At 34.5% G+C, this 17559-nt stretch overlaps 1 protein-coding gene across 1 annotated transcript in view; it reads left to right on the top strand.

The window, feature by feature from the left end:
* The first annotated feature begins 289 nt into the window (after positions 1 to 289).
* Positions 290 to 17559, top strand: part of TNNI3K (TNNI3 interacting kinase) — a 258130-nt gene continuing 240860 nt past the window's right edge. Inside the window, exons 1-4 of the mRNA XM_010963403.3 lie at positions 290 to 443; positions 1040 to 1148; positions 11570 to 11655; positions 12759 to 12856. Of these exons, the coding sequence (XP_010961705.1) occupies positions 404 to 443; positions 1040 to 1148; positions 11570 to 11655; positions 12759 to 12856 (333 nt within the window). The 5' untranslated portion in view covers positions 290 to 403. The remainder of the gene's footprint in view (positions 444 to 1039; positions 1149 to 11569; positions 11656 to 12758; positions 12857 to 17559) is intronic.

Here is a 17559-nt window from a genome sequence, read left to right as displayed (position 1 = left end):
GGGAGAAAATAATCCTGAAAGAAGATCTAGGTGGTTTTCATAGCTCTTTGTGAACCTCAGATGTAACTGAATCACCTTTTCGGTTTACCGATTAAAGAAATGTCCCGTGAAAGTATGTAAGAGTAGATAATCAATTGATGGAGTCAAACAATCCTATGGAAACATTTACTATTTATTTTTGGTACAGCTCTTTTAAACAGACTGATTAGTTCCCTTTATGATTTCACCCTTGAAAGCACAAACTATTTTGTTCCTTGTCATTGTTGCATGACATTCCATTTGGCAGTCAGCTTATTTTTAGCCAGACTATCAAAGTATTTTTCAACTGGATTGTCACTGCACTTGAACTTGGAATCTTGTAACCCGAGGAATTGCACTGGGGAAAAGAAGAAACTTCTAACAAATGGGAAATTATAAATCTAGACCAACTCAAACTTGCACTGGTAATTATTTTTATATCTTTAAATATAATATAGTTCAGTAGTAGTTATAGATAATTAACATGTCATTAGAATATCTGTTAATTTTTACACAGAGGATAAGACAACATATATGAAAGTGTTGAGAAGATTATCTCAAATTATTTTTCTCTGAAAGATCTTTAGAAAAAACAGAAAATTTCTTATAATAGTATATTAGTTCCTAGGTATAATGTTATAGAAAAAATTTTGGAATGCTGCTGAATATAGGGATTTTAAGATTACATCTTAAGTATCTAGTATTTAAAATCTAAAAACTCTTATCTAGCAACCAGAGATTGCTATAATTATAATGCAATAAAATCAAATGAAATAAGTCAAATATATTCTTCCATGTAAATATATTATCCAATATCAAATGGGTTTTTAATTACTACAATTCAATATGATTGCATTTTAAATATAAGCATCTGCATTTTAAACTCACAATCAGTAATTTAAATAAAGTGTTATAAAATTCAGAGTAAAAAACAGCATTTTAATTACTTGTATGTTATGATCTGTGTCTACATTTTACAAAGCTCAGCTATGAATCAATCCCATTTGTTTCTCTTTGCTAGATGAATGGAAGAAGAAAGTCAGTGAATCTTATGTTACTGTGATAGAAAGATTAGAAGATGACCTGCAGATCAAAGAAAAAGAACTTACAGAACTAAGGCATATATTTGGGTAAAGTTGTCAGAGTTATTATTTCTTTGTATAAGTGTCTTCATTGTTGATCTAGTTTTTAGATATATCTGTATTTAAAAACACAACCCATATAAACTCAGGTATAAATGGTCATGTTCTAAGCCTTAGAATGTAAGGTTTTCCCTTCTTGATCATTCATATAGCCCCTAAAATGCAAATATCTTCTCTCCTCAAAATATGACTTCCATGTTCCCATCACTGAAGTTTAAAAAGAGGAACCTAAGAGCTAGCCTTTAAATACAAACTGTTGATCTGAGTAATCTTGTCTAGAATTAGATCATTCTTGCAAGCCATGCCAGCAACAAATAATTAGACTTCTCTTCCCAGATGTTGGTAGAATACTGGCCACATCTTACTTCTTGGACTGCTAGGGTAAGTCTGATTTTAACAAGCCCTTTGGTCTTTTTGACATTGAAAGGCTGTCCCTTAATGAAACTGAGTATCATTCTGCCCCTGAACAATCATGTAACAGTGTGTAACACTGGCTTCAGGCTTTTGGTGAGTTTTGTTCCATGATAGCAAGATAAAAATAATCTGGCATAGTGTGACAACCTTGTAAGACACAAAATGTTCAGAAAAGTGGGGCAGGGCCTCATATATACAAGCAACCTTCTGGAGAAATTGAATCTGTCATGAGAAACTAGATGTGTTTTAGAGGGTCGATTCAAGCTAGCTGCCTCACTAAGAGAAGAAGTTCCACGCGGCCATTTAGCCATGTCCACTTGCAGCTGTGCCATTCACGTAATGTGCTTACGACAAAGAACTCTCTCTGTTTCACTTGGAAAGTAAGTGTAAAGCAATGACCAAATGGTATCATATTTTTCAAAACAAATTTCAGATATAGTAAACGTGCAAAGCTTCTATACCTGGCAAATAAAATTATTCATGTATAATATAGTTTTTAATGAAATTTTCCAGTGGATTAATAAGGCCTTCATAAGTATTCAACTTACCATTTGGGAAATGGTTAATTCTCTGTGTTGTTTTGCCCAAAGTGATTAACTCAGCTTTGACACTTGTGATGAGATACCCTGGGCTGACTTGCAAGTATGATCACATGCCCACTTATGGGAAAACATTTGAAATTCCTGTGGAGGTATGACTGCCACTTTGGTATAATAGATTTATATATATATATATATATACAAATTAATTTTGCTGGGCAAGAGATATGAATGTAAAAGTGAACCATAAACCCTCCAGCTCTTATTGACTTACATAAATATGGTGGATGAAGTGTGATTAAACTGAAGAGATTTCCCTCATTTATAAAGTTAAAACCTTATTTATTTATTTATTTTTAATTTGGGCAGTATCGTGTGAATATGTCAAGACTAATTTAAACAGACATATCCTTTTAAGAATTAAGCTGGAGATGTTTCTTCTCATATCACATCAACAACAAGCAGCCGTTCTACAGGTCCTACTATACTACTTACTATTTGTGACAGATGTGACCTCCTTTTTGCTGATTAGTATTGGGGGTGAGAGGCAGGAATCAGTGTCAGGGAGATTATAGTTCAGAATGTGTTGTGCCAACTATATTCAAGGTGTTACTCCAGACACATCAAATACAAAACATTGTTTAATCCTCACCATGACCCTCTGTGATAGATAATATTAATTCTGGTGGGTAATAAACTAAGGTGTAGAGACAGTCAGATCTTGTCAAGATCATATAGTCAGTGAGTGCTGGAACTGTGACTGGTACTGAGGTCTGCCCGACTCCCTGGAAAGAGCTCTTCCTACACCCTGGTTCTTGCTCCAAGAGTTCACAATCTGCTTGAGGGGAAACATATATAAATAACTCATAAAAGACAGTATATGACAAGTGCTAAGTGGAAGGAAATGCAGGATGGTTTTCAAATATAAAAAAAGAAGATTTGATATCTTAATTTATTCATTGGTTTTGTAAAACATTCCAAATAAAAGTCATAATTAAGTAAAGATATATAAGCAAGAATGGATGAGGACCATGGAAAGTCTACTGGAAGCAAGAAAAAGTAATGACCATTTTATCTAAATTGAGTAAGAAAGCTATGTCAGTCAGTGTAAGGGTTTTGCAGTCATACATAGTTTTAAATTTGGTTTCTTTTATTTACAAATGATGTATGTATCTTTGTATTTACTACTGAATCTCTTTGAGCCTCATTTGTAGCTGTAAAATGAGGTTAATAATAGCAACCTCACAGTACATTTGAAAAATGATGTCAAGTGCTGTGTAGAGGACCTAACACACAGTAGGTACTGAGAAATTGGAGCTTCTATTATCATGATTGATTGGATTAAAAGGCAGTTTGAAAGATTTAAGACCTTATTATCAAGTAGGAGTAACAAATAGTTTATTAAAAATTAAGAAGTGAGGTTAGAATAAAGTCTTTTACATCAGGGACTTTTTTTTTAAATGTAAAATGTTTGAACAATTCAAAGATGATGTCAAAATCTGAAATATAACTTCTAAAGATTGTGGTGAAGAGGGATTTGAAGAATTTTCAGACAAGACTATTAGGAGGCTCATCAAAATAGATGTCAAATTCCCTGAGAATAATGGCAGACATTTTGAGGAGACGGGTAGCTTGGTGCTAAAATCATTGAGAAAGCTGCAGAAATGTCTCATTAGCAAGAAACGATAATTAAGGAGGCTGAGGAAAGGTTTACCCACAGCCTGGAATCACGTTTCTCCAAGGGCTGAGGATCTCCTACAGTAAAGTAGCCAGCAATTCATGCCGACATTTTAGACTCCAGGATCCCACCCTGTATCAGATGAAATCAGGATCTTTGGGGATGATTTCTAGAAACCTGAATTTTTAACAAGCTCCCTAGGTAATACTTTTGCATGCTAAAAAATGATACTTCAGCTAAAGTTTGAAAACTACACTTCTAGAAAGATATCTCAGTTGCACTGAGAACTCTGCCTGAGGTGATATCAGTGAACATGAGAACAGAAAGCAGGCAAAGGGTATGGTCTAGAGAGTCAAGGGAACAAAACGAACAGCCCAAACCAGAGCACGCTGCCTTGTCTGACTCCATCAAGGCCGACAGCATCCCCGGGAAAGAGTCAGTCCTGCCTAGGGCAAACTTCTGAGGGTTTTCTTTTCTGAAGGATAAAATGATGGATGACAAGGAAAGAAAAGAATGGAGCACTGAGAATATAAATTGTCCTACTCATTGGCTTACATACCAAAATTTAAAGAGTAGTTGGGAACTTTAAACCTAGTACTATGTGAGATCACATTTAATTGAATATCTACATTTTAGGTGTTAAATACATCTTAGAATCTTTCTTTTTCATTTTTATTCATGCCTTATATAGTGTATGGAGTACTTCAATGATGATAAACTGTGTCATGCTGCTTGACGTCAGGCTTTCCCTGAACGTGTAGACAGCGAGGAAACAGTATAAAATGCCTAAAAAGAAGCATTTAATATTGGGGTCACAGGTAGAGGATCACTAGTGCAAACATAGGTTTGTCTGTTTTGTTTTGTAGTTTTGTTGTTGTTGTTATTGTTTTTGATTGTTGGCAAGTTTCTTTATGGCATTCATGCTGGATACTAATCCCATTCGTTAAAAGAGATTTCATGTAGACATCATGAAGCAAGGCTTATACCTCCTCAAATACACAATCTTCTGGTACAGATTTCATCCACAGCATAGCTCAGGAACAACAGAAGTACTAAACTTAAAAAAGACAAAAAGCACTAAACTGTTATCTTGCTTATACCAATTTACAGCAGTTTTGAAATAAGAGCTTGATATGGCAATGTGGAGGAATAGAAATTGAATGTTGCTTCCTCTTCCACAATAAAGTCACATTCACTCATAACTGGGTATTTGTTGAGGTAATGAATAGGAGACTGAAAGAGATGAAAAATAGAGAAGCCTGAAGAAGGAAAGACAGAATTGCTACATTGGAATACACTGTGTGACTTTTTTCCTCCTCTGGGCTGTCTTTGATCATCATGATTATCAATATAATAAAACTTACTACCTGGTACCGGCTTTATCCATTTACAGGTCTTTCTATACCACTAGTATGTGTGTTCCCTAGAGTCTTTGTCAATTTAGCTTTATTTATATTTGCATTTATTTGTAATATGTATTTCTATAGCACTTGAAAGGAAAACAGATTAGCTACTTAGTGCCTACCATATGCCAGGCATGAGACTAGGTGTTTTAATATGCATTAGCTCATATAATCTGAAGTGTACATATGTAAAGTGCTTAAGCACAGTGACTGTCACATGGTAAATACTCAAAAATGTTAGTTAAAAACTGATCATCATTGTTTATGTTAACAACCTTCTGGGGTACCTATTGCAATTGCCATTTTATACCTGCAGAAAATGATGCTAATCAAATTAAACTGGCTTGAGCTGGTTAAATTAAATGGCTTATATAGTTCGGCTGGGATTGTACCCAGCTGTACTTAATTTCAAAATGTGTTTGATCTTCATGATCTTAGTTCTCTCAAACTGGGAGGGGGAAAGAAGGGTGGATAAAAATTATCTTTGAAAATGTTTGTTTTCCCCACACCACTCTGCAGTCTTGCCATGTTCTTTTCATTAGCACTGTCCATAGGTATGGGCATTGGAGAATATGTTTTGCACTCTCACTCCCACCCCTTGGTGATACATGTACCCTTCCGTGATCTCTGACAACCACTTACACGATGACTCTCCACATCCAGCTTTTAAAAGGCTTCCAATTAAATTATTTTATTTCAATATGTTTTAATTCTTAAGAAACTTTAAGAACTATGTTTTGCTCATTTTGTTGTCAAGCCTACTTTTTATCTGTTTAATCTGTAATATGAAATTTAAACCTCTATGAGTAGATTCCAAAGAAGTTATACTTTTTCAATGACGTGACTTCAACATAATCAAAAGAACCCTATTTTTTTTTGTCAATTTTAATCTATTTTAGCATTGAGAAGAAATATCTTGGTCCCTAAGACTAATATCTCACTTTGAAATTGATTAGATTTCATACGTGAACAAAGATAGTCAAAAGAATGCTCTGTTCCATGGCAAGGCAGTTGCAATATTTAGATGAACTGAAGAAAAGAGAAAAAAAAAAGAAAAAAAGAAAGAAAACAATGAGGGAGGTTTTCTGAGATGTACCTTCCTGCTTATTTTCTCCCTGAAGTTCCTCTGGGCCCAGCAGCCATCCACTGTACTTATTCTCCAAATGAAACATCTTCTAAAAAAATCTGCATTTTTCAGAACCAGTTGTGAAATTTAGTTATTATAAAATGAATAGCTCCAGAAGCACTGGAGGCTGACCTTACCTAAGAAGAGTGAACTTCTCTATCAAGGTGCTAAGTAGAATATTGAGGGAAGACATTTCATCTCACAAAATGAAAACTGAATGAAAATATTATTTGGCATGTTTGATTAGTGCATTGCGCTAATTAGCAATACAACAAAAAACAAATAGCAATATCAACAAAAAGACTTCAAACCAAAAAGCAGAGAATTCACCTTGCACCAAGACTGTCTGTCTCTCTGTTTCTTTTCTTGCTTGTCTAGGTAAAACTAGTTATGAATAATAATTTTACAGGAATATCTTGTAAAAAACCTTATGAAGCAGCTTGATTGCCACCTCTCTCTGTCGCTGTCTCCATTTCTCTCTCTGTGTGTCTCAGCCCCTCTCCTCTCTTGCTCCCCCTATCTCTCCCTTTCTATCCTCCCTCTGTTCTTCCCTCCCATCCCATTATGCTTTCATCTTTTTTTTCTACTTTCTTATCCCCCTTCTCAAATGCAAAGCAAAACAATGAAAAAGCTAAAATCATCAATATCAATGCTTTCATAAAAATAATTATTATAGCAGCTAATATTTACAAAAGTCTTACAAGTTCTTACCCATTTAAACCTCACAATAACCCTATGAGATCAGAATTATTATTGTCCCAATTTTACGATCCTTAATTATTCTGACTCTCCCTGCCTCCGTATCTCAGTAATTGTTTACAGTATGAATGAAAGAATGAGTATACTTCATGTTGTTAATTTGCATATTTGATTTGGGAGATATTGGACAAATATGTTTCTAGACACTTCCTAGGGATATAGCTTGGGAATAGATCTTATTGAAGATTTTTTTCTATTTCTATTATTTGAGGGGAAATCAGCAACAGCTATCAAGAACTACACAAAAAGTTACAACCAGCCATTTGAAACCTAAATTATCAGTTTGGGAAACTAGATGATCTATAACAAATCCTTACCTTCTTTTACCTCTTTGGTCTTTACCTAAATTTCAGCCAGTGAATTAACTTAAAAAATATTATCTACCTATCTGAACATTTTGGACAGAAGTGTGTTATTCTTTGGCCAAATGCTCACATGCTATGTTTTAACCAATTTCCATTTGTGATCATGTCAGATATCTTCTTAAAAGGATGAGGTCATGAGAAGCTTAATTGGATCACAAAACTGCATACTTTTCTGGATAAAAGGTAGAGGCTAAGAAAAGAGTTCATTACGCTACAAGAAATAAAGTAACCTTTGGGTACAAAACTACCATTTTTAATGATTAAGGACAGAATTTACTATTAGAAATATCTTCATAATAGTGACTTCATTTTAATTAGGATCTTTATTCATGCTCCAGCAAGCACTATGAACTCATTAGGATATGTTAAGTTACAATATGACATGGCAGGTGATGAAAAATGTAAGGGAAAATTAAAAAATAAATTGAGCTTAGGGTATTAGAATACGTAAGTGATGTTCATTTGGCAGTGAATTTGACATACACAGTTCCTTTAGAAGAGGCAAAAGAAGAGAAAATGAAATCTCTCTCCTAGGAATGATTGCTTTAAAATCTTGTCTATTTTAATAGCATGTATCAAAACAGAAACATTTGACTAGAAGTCAACAGGAAGTGAGAATTAGGATTCAAATATAGCTCCAAAGTAACTTTTATTTAAAAATTGCATTCCAGTTATTAAAGTTAAGATAAAAAACTGTTACTATTAAAATTGCACTTGACTGCCAAGCATTGTGGGAATCTATTCTCTACTCATTTTGTTGGCATTAATAGAAGTTGCATGTGTTCAAGGAGAATAGAATTCAAGAGGAGAACATAAGTAAAGACTGCAGTTCAGTTTTGACAAGGAGTTCTTTAGGGCTGTGTACTGATTCACTTATGAATAATGGTCAAGTCTAGCATAAGATTCAGAGAACAAAGGAATTGTTAAATAAAACGTCTCTAATATAATTTATGCTTTCTATTTTATTTGTATAAACAATAGACATTCATTTAGTATCATTTTTAATAAAGCTGTGAACTTTAACATCATATATATATATATATTTTTTTTTATTCAGTGTTTACTTTCTTTGGAAAACTGATTGGGACCTTAGAGATCAGGACTAATGCTAAGGCCAGTTGTAGGATTGCATCTAGCATGCATAGTCCTAAGACTGACACACTTGCAGGATCTAGGAACAATGAATAGTTTATAGCAAGTAGTTCGTTGAAAACAACTTGAAATGAGCATTAAGAACAGAGGTGGACCACACAGTTGGTATTCTGTAGGTGGTGTGTGCCACACTGAATGTATCATCAAACTTAGATCATGGAATGAGAAAGCAATTGAGTCCACCATCTGAATAAAATGATTTTCAAACAATCTTTTTTCCCCCTTTGCATTTGTTGTTCTTTTAATACCTCCAATGTTGAAAATCAGTTCCCCATAGTAATGATGCTGCTGACCTTGTATTACAGAACTGTGATTCTAGCAGTTGCTGTCAATCAATGATAGGTGCCAGGTGTCACAACAGTGAACTTGGTGGCCATTTTTTAAAATATGTAAAGAAAAGACATTTTCTAGGCACCTGAGTCACTGTCAGCATAAAACGTGTGTATCTATAGAATTGGTTGTCAAAATCAGGACATTTTACAGAGTATCAATTGTGAAAGGCCAAAAAAAGTCAAACGTGGTTTAAAAATTGTGCTAAAATTCTCTTAAGAATTAGACTACAAAAGGCAAGTTGTACCTTAACAGTGAATTTGGTAATGACAGCAGTGTTAACATAACACGTGCCATGTACTGTCATAAGTGCTTAACCTCATTTATTCTTCACAACAATACAATGTCATATGTATCATTTTAATCATTTTACAACTAAAGAAATAAGGCCTGAAGAGGTTAAACAACTATCCCAAATTGGAGGGGGAAAAAATTACTTAAAAGGCAGAAAGCAGAATAGGATTTCAATCCTGGTGCAAATACAAGGACCAAATTTTAAGAATAACCTACATGGCTGAAATGATTTTTCCACTTTTGAAACATCAGGACATGGCAGGTACTGCAGTATAATATCAGAGATACACATTGAAAAACTACTTTTCCTCAAGGGTTTATTGCTACAGAGGCGCTCCCAAGCTTTTTCTTCTTTCTGCATTTGCCATTCAGTTCATTATAGATACCTCAAAAGAAAGTACTTCCTTCTCTCTTTTTCTCTTAGGCTAAAGGTTAAGTAATTCTTTACATTTAACAGAAGGCTTCCCTCTCCTGCCCCATTCCAAGACTTTGTTTTCTGCCTTGTGTTCTGACAGTGTGTTTCATTTGCTGGACAATGAAAGGACCAAGTAAGAAAAGCCAAAGCAGCTCAGAACTTCTGAGTCACTGCCAATCACCAGCCTCAATTGCTAGTTACAATTTTCTTCCTCTTTTTATTTATGCATGCTAATTTCCTACAAACCTGAAGAGAAAAATCCAATCTACCTAGTTCCAAAAGCAGAATTCAGCTCTTCAGAAAACCTGTACTGTTTGAAATCATAACCACGGAGAAGACCGCTGTGAATGCACTTCCAAGTCCGGGCTGCCGAGTGCACTTGGTTTAGCACTGCCTATTTAGTTTAATTTCTCCAAGACACCTATAATACAATTTGACTTTGAGAGTTTAGAAGCCGGGCTCAGGCAAAGGCCACATATTTCCAAGAACTGTGTTATTTTATAAAATTAATGCACATACCATAAAATAGCTATATCATTTACAATTAGGCTTATTTTAGGTAGACATTTAAAAGCGGCATTTTCATCAGACTCATTTTTTTCCATTGTTCTCTGAGCTAGAGGAAAGTGCAGACAGAAATGAATCAAATTCTTAACTATTTTTCATGAAGTCCTGGGCTCCTTGATACATTATATTATCATCATTTGTAAAAAAAAATAATAATAACCTGTTGAAGTCTATTGTACTTCTGCCTGTGGCATTCCAAAGCAAGTGAAGGTATGTTTCTCAATAAGCATAGGCTATGGACTTTGCTACAGGGAAGCTGAACCTGGAGAGCAAGAGGGTGGGAAAGTTCTGGAATATTCCCAAGCCTGTGGAAACAAACCACTGTACTTGCCATTGCTAATGAAAGCATTTCACTGAGATCCTTCCAGAGCCCTAGATTTAGAGGGGTTTGTTTTTAGCAGCACCCTGGAGAATAGTACCTTTCCTTTTCCTATTTTAAAATTCTAATAGCTTTTGAAGTTCTTAACTGGGTGCGTTGATGATAATGTTCTGAATTTATAGTACCTTTCAAGAGTAAGTACTTTACAAATGAGATGAAGGCTCATTCACCAAAGGTGGTGCTATCTCACGAAAGCTGCTGGAGATTTAAATAGGCAGGAGGCAGCTTGAAATTAACCTGGGAAGCCAAAGATATGATCGCATTTCTACTGAAATATGTCCTGGGAGTACCCATGACCTCAAGAGGTCAAGAATTTTAGCTGTACATTCTTTTTCAAAGGCTACCTATGGCTCTCTAGGGCCCTCCTGGGGCAATGGTCTTTGTTCAGACAAAAGCAAGGATTTTATTAATTGAATCACTAACATTCCTTTTCTTCTCACCTGGGACTGTATCACAGTACCGTATCAGAGTTGAGACCTTCTTTATCTGTGAAATCTGACCCAGTCAGAGTAAGAGGAAGCTTTGCTTCAGGCAGAATTTGTAATGCAGGGATTGTATTCCTTTTTCCCAGTCTCTTATCAATTGCTACTAATTTTTTTTTTTTGGAGATAATTTCTTGAATTTTTCCATAAATATTATATGAGATTTTGATTGTGAGGAAAATGAGTTTACTTTCAAATATCTGTTTTCTATTTCTATATAAATTATAATTCTCAAGGTGCCCAGAAAAGTTCCAGTTATACATAGAACATAGAACTTGTATGAGTATTTAATTTAAACTTGGTCTCTCAAACTTTTAATATTATTTTCTCTTGATTTTAATCTTCGTCTAGAGGTATATTCAAAATTATTTTCTAGGTACCAAAGAATCCTAGAAGAGATGTATTTCTGAATTTGTAGTAACTAGATTTCCTATTATAATTTTTCAAATGAAAAATGATAAACTAAAAGATGGAATTTGTGATCATCTGTAAAATATTTTTTTCAGCTCTGATGATGCCTTCAGTAAAGTCAATTTAAATTACCGCACAGAAAATGGTCTGTCTCTACTTCATTTATGTTGCATTTGTGGAGGTGAGTGCTTGAAACTCAATACTTTATAAACTAGTTATATGTATATATGGTTAGTGATTTGAGCTGCTTAGTAGTCTATGAAAGAATTCTGTTCATACTCAATTTTCTCTTTTGCTTTGCCCCTGGACCCTGATAACCTTCAGTTGAAGAAGTAACTACCAGACAGATATTCCAATTGATTTAGCTCTGAATTTAAGTTTTATTGTACTCCTACCTTGAACCAAGTTCCTTAGTTTGCTTGGAAAAAAATTTTTAAAGCATTTTTCAGTATTGGGCGTGCCAGTCAGGGACTAGGTTAAATACAGAAGCACTGAAAGCATTCCTCAAAATATCATCAAGCAATTGCTTCACAATCTGTAATAAAATATGTGGAAGGTAAAAAATGCCAAAGATAAAATCTCAAAGTGAAGACTGATAAAAGTGAAGATTAAGAGTTTAATTTACCTCATATCTTGTTCTGTTTTGTTCATTAATATATCTCAGGTATTTAGGATGGTGCCTGGCATATAGTAGGTACTCAATAAATATATGGAATTAATGAATGGGTTTTTATTGTTGTTATTAATCCAAGCTGGTATCCTTTAAACTCAGTTTTTAAAAGAACACTAACATTTAAGTATTGACTCTAAACATATCCTTTAACCACTCCTCCCAAACTAAGCAAACTCTGCTTAACATGTCTTCCTCCCAAATTTAAACATGCCTTCCCAACCTTAGCCATTTCCTCCAGATTCCTCTACTGTAAATAAGCTGAGGAATCCTGTGCAACTAGATGTTTATCTAAGCTTTTTTCACAAATAGTTTATTAAGGTGAATTTTTTCATGTTTTTTTCTGTTTTTTAAGCATGATGAGAGCATCAGATAAAAAATGTAACACAAATGCATTGAAATACACAGCACTGATACAAAGCTTTATGAGTGTCATAAAATGCTCACTATTACATAAGGCTGTAAATGATTTAAAAAACTTTACAAATGGCAAGCAGACCCAGGAGTCTGATATTTTTATGTATCAGTATGACATTTATCATTAAGCTAAAGAGAGATTTTTAAGTCACTTAGTCTATCCCAACAATTTAACTTTTTTTCATTTTCTCTCTAAGGCAACAAGTCACATGTTAGAACCCTTATGTTAAAAGGTCTCCGCCCATCTCGACTGACAAGAAATGGATTTACAGCCTTGCACTTGGCAGTTTACAAGGTACAACAATTTTGTAGTGGAACCAAGGATGCTGTAAATGTTGTCTTTTTTTTTTTTTTTTGAGAGTTAGTAATCATGGGAAATATTCAGAGTGATCAGAGCATTATATTCCTAGATAGACTTCTAGCTAACTCTTTGTTGAGCAGCTATTATCAGAACACATCCTTTTTATTGCTTTCTATATTTATCTGATTTAATTCTCAGAAGAACTCTGTGAACGAATAGTATTATTGTCTGCAAGATTACGTGGTCAGCTAGTGGTCAGCCAGAATTTAAGACCTGGCGGATTGGTACTTTTTCCAGAGCTCCTTCCATGACGAAGCTGCCCCTGTGCAAGAGATGAGGTTGCATTTGAGGAGGAAAGAAGCACATTGAAGCTGCATTTTTCCACATGTTTTCCTTAATAAAAACATCTCTAGAGTTCCCTTTAGTTTCCTTTTATTTCTCCTACTTTTGCTTCTATTGTTTGTTTCCTTGCATTAATCCCTAGTTTCAATATAATCTCAGTATCTGATCAGAGAGTAAATATAAAAGTGGATTGGAAAAGCTGGGGCACTCGGTGTTACAACAGATCCTTGAAGTTGTCACAAATATACATTTATATAATATATAAATTATATATTATATAAATGTTCATTTTCTAATCAAAGTAGGTTTCTACTTACTCTGCACTTATTAAAAGCTAAGTATCACACGAGGTTTTATATACATTATTTCTTAAACCATTAAAATAACTTAGTGAGTTGCATATTAGTGTTGATAGAAAAGGAAATTGAAGATTAAGGTTGGATTTCTAGTAAATGTTAGAATAATAATTGGAATCAAGCACAGTTGGCTCTTGTTATATTGCGTATTTCGTTCCTTCTCAATCTCATGAATCTGTAACAGGATTTTATTTCAGTTTTATATATTCAAGTGTGATGGTGGCAAGGGCGGGGGTGGGGGCAGCTGTTCGCTTGTATATGGATGGCTTTTACTTTGCACTCCAACCCTCCCCCAACCTTTAGAGAGTTTATCATTGTGGGGAAGAGAGCCACGTTTTCCTGTGGTTCAGTTTCACATATTCCTGCGATTCATCATGCAAATATTCTAATGCTCATTCTTTTCCAAGCCCAGTCAATACCTAGTCAATTTTTCTGATTCCTTCTGAGAGAAAGAGTCAGGGTAAGTGCTAAATTGTCTTTAAAACCTACTAATCATCCTACAAAACTTGAATGGAGGCTGAGTTCAGGGTGTAGCACACAGTGTCTGATGCTGGCTTTTCTGCTGGATGGCAGGAGGTGAAAGCAGACGAGCCCCAGGGAATAGGAAGCTGGTGATGGGTAGTCACGGCAGTACTGTGAAACCATGAATTCTGAATCGGACTGTCGAGAAGATTCTTTCTATATTAATCCATTTTCCTAAGACTTTGCGTGACACAGCCACACAAATGGGTTCTGAATGATTTAGTGCTACAATCTTTAGGGAATTTATTTCTACCATCTCTGTTTATCAAAACAAAATTTCCACTTTTAGAGTTCCCTTTGCTCTAGTTCTTCTGTTTTGTTGTATTTTACAGGAGGATAGATGGACTATAACTTTTTTTAATAGCAAGTTTAAACAAATTTAGAATCTTAGGACACAAGGTGGGCAAAAATCCTTAAGAAGCGGTAATAGAATGCATGATTACTCTATTTTTTAACAAAGATAAAAACAAATTAAGTACATCACTTCACTTTAAACACAGAAACAATACAGCCATTTATCCTACCATTGGATTCGATCTAGTTCTAACTGTCCCTTCCGGGACAACTGCAACAGGCATCTGGTTCATTTTGAGCTGCAGTTCTGTTCTCCCACATATTTTAATGACTTTCAATTTTAATATTTCAAACAACAAATTTCCAGACTCTTACAAGAAACTCCTATGTACACTTTATCCAGATTTACTGATTGTTTACATTTTGTTCCATCTCTGTTATCACTCTATTTATTTTCTGAATCATTTGAAAGTAAACTGAAGACAGCATTCCCTATTGCTACTAAATACTTCTATCTTTATTCCTTAAAAAAATGAAATTCACTTACATAATCATAATATAATTATCAAAATCAGAAAATGTAACATTGATACAATACTATTTATCTAATCCACAGTCCAAATTCAAGTTTGGTCAGTTGTCCCAGCAGTGTCATTTACAACTGTTTTGTTGTTATTGTTGCTGTTTAGCATTTAATCCAGAGTCATACTTTCAGTTTTCTTGTCTCTATAATCTCCTTTAATCTGAAGGAGTTACTCTGCCTTTCCTTGCCTTTCTTAATCTTAATATTTTTGACACAAACAGAAATTATTTATATATAATGAATAATGTAATTTCACATCTTTTTTTTTTTTTTTTTGGCCACATTCAATTACACACCCTCAAATGCTGGGCCTGCCTCAGAGCTGAGTATTTTTACCAGTGGGGGCATCCCTGCTTTCATTAGTAAGAACAGAGCAAGTGTTTAGCTTTTCAGTGCCATGTGGATGGTTAGCTCTCATACTTCTTTGGTTTTTTGATGTTTTTGTTTGTTTTATTTCTTCTTAAGGGGTTAGATTAATTGAGGTATAATTTATACATAACAGAATTAACAATTTTAAGTGTACAATTTGAAGACTTTTGAAAATGTATGTAGTCACATACCATCATTGGTATCATGATATAAGACTTTTCTGTCATATACAGAAGTTCCCTCATATCTTCTTGCAATCAGTTCCCTCCTCCATCCTACCTGGCCTCTGGAAACCACTGATGTTTTTTCTATTCCTATAGTTTCCTCCTTTCCAGAATTTTATATGAATGCAATCCATTCCATTTTCTTTTCTTTTATAAATGATTTCTCCTAGCTATAATGCTATTGTTAATGTGTTTAGTAATTAATTTCTTTTATTGGAAAGTTGTATTCCCTTATAAAGATATGCCACAATTTGTTTTACCATTCATTTGTTGATGGACACGTGAGTGTTTTTAGTTTTAACTGTTATATATAAAATTACTATTAACATTCTTGTACAAATCTTTGTTTGAACATATGTTTTCATTTCTCTTGGGCAATATCTAGGAGTGGAATTGCTGGATCATATCATAAATGCATATTTAATTTTAATAAGAAAATGCCAAACTCTTTATTTACCAAAATGGCTATATAATTTTCCATTCGCATTAGCAGTGCATGAGAATTCCAGTTGTTCCACATCTTTTGCCAACACTTGGCATACCTATTACTCTAGGACATGGTCCTCATTTCTGAATATGGTTCTTATTTCTAAGGCATGTATTTGTTGGAATCCTACCTGAATGCCCAAGTTATTCAATAAAGTCTCTCCATTCTGGCTGGCTGAAATTCTAAAATCTCCTAGTACTACATGGCCTCTGATATCATAACCATTCACATTTCAGCCATAAATCAGGTGATCTTTTCTTCATCCTATTAAGTCTCTGTCTATGTCTATACAAATCAAAGTAAGAACCTATATTGAATCTCCATGCAGACTTTAACAGTTTTCTCTCTGTGAAGCTTCTTTTTATGCTCTGTTACCTTATCCTCAAATTGCAACCATTTTGTAATCACAGAAAGCTGATCTCCATTGTCAACTCAATTAGACTGCCCTTCCACCTTCTCCTCTGTGACAGAAAACTATCTCAGGCAGAAAGCCAGGGAAATCATGGAATACAGTGGGGGCTTGCATTGTATCTTTCCCTCCTCCCAAGGTCACAGTTCTGTCTTCATGTTCTTCACTACCTGGGACTGTTTATGTTATATATTTTGTTCCATTTTATAGACTTGACTTGTCAGTAGGGAAGATGCATACAAGTTATCCTGTTGTGCTTCCATCTATTTTTAGATTGCTTCTAAAATGATCTGCATAAGACACAAATCTATGAAGTCAATGTTCATTTAAAACCTTCTATTGTCACCCATTGCCTATGTAATAAAATTCAAACTCCTAAATAAGATTAAAGATTCCCTAGTTCACAGTTTTGCTGGACTCACCTTCCAGACTCTTTTCATGCTGTCTCTGACCTCCCAAACCTAATGGTTTTCAAATTTAGTAAACATGAGAATCATGTGGTAACTACGTATTTAAAATGAATACGTCCCTCTCCACCTCACTCCAGTCTAATTTGGTACATCTCGGATAGGCTGGGAAGGTAAGTTTTTAGCAATCAGCCTGGACAATTCTGATGCAAGCAGTCTAAGGCTACATGCTGAGGACCACTGTTCAAGTCTTGAACTCCAATTGTGGCCAGAAGATCAAAAGCATCTGCCTCAGTTGAGAGATTCTTAGGACTGAAGAGTCCCACTTCCCATTCAACCAGAATGTACTTTTTTTTTTTAACCCCAGATGACAGGTTTGCAGGATAAAGTTTGAAAGGTACTGTTCTAGATTACTCCAATCTTTAGGTTGAGCACTTTCATAATTCAGTATTTTATTCAGTATTTCATAATTCGTAATTTTATTCTTATAATTTCTTCTGCTTAAATATCTTTTTCTTTCTTTTCCTGATAGGAAAGTATTACTTACTTAAAACCAAGATAAATTGAGCCTTCTTGAGCTTTCTTGAATTCCCAAACAGATTTTATTGTACTCTCTTTGGGGTTTCAATTACAAATTCACATTCTTTTTTTATTTCAGCACTTAAAATTTTTTGTATTTTGGGGTTTTTTTTTTGGATATTTAA

This window comes from Camelus bactrianus, chromosome 13, assembly GCF_048773025.1.
Source record: "Camelus bactrianus isolate YW-2024 breed Bactrian camel chromosome 13, ASM4877302v1, whole genome shotgun sequence".
Lineage (NCBI taxonomy): Eukaryota > Metazoa > Chordata > Mammalia > Artiodactyla > Camelidae > Camelus > Camelus bactrianus.
This window is presented reverse-complemented; position numbering and strand designations above follow the sequence as displayed.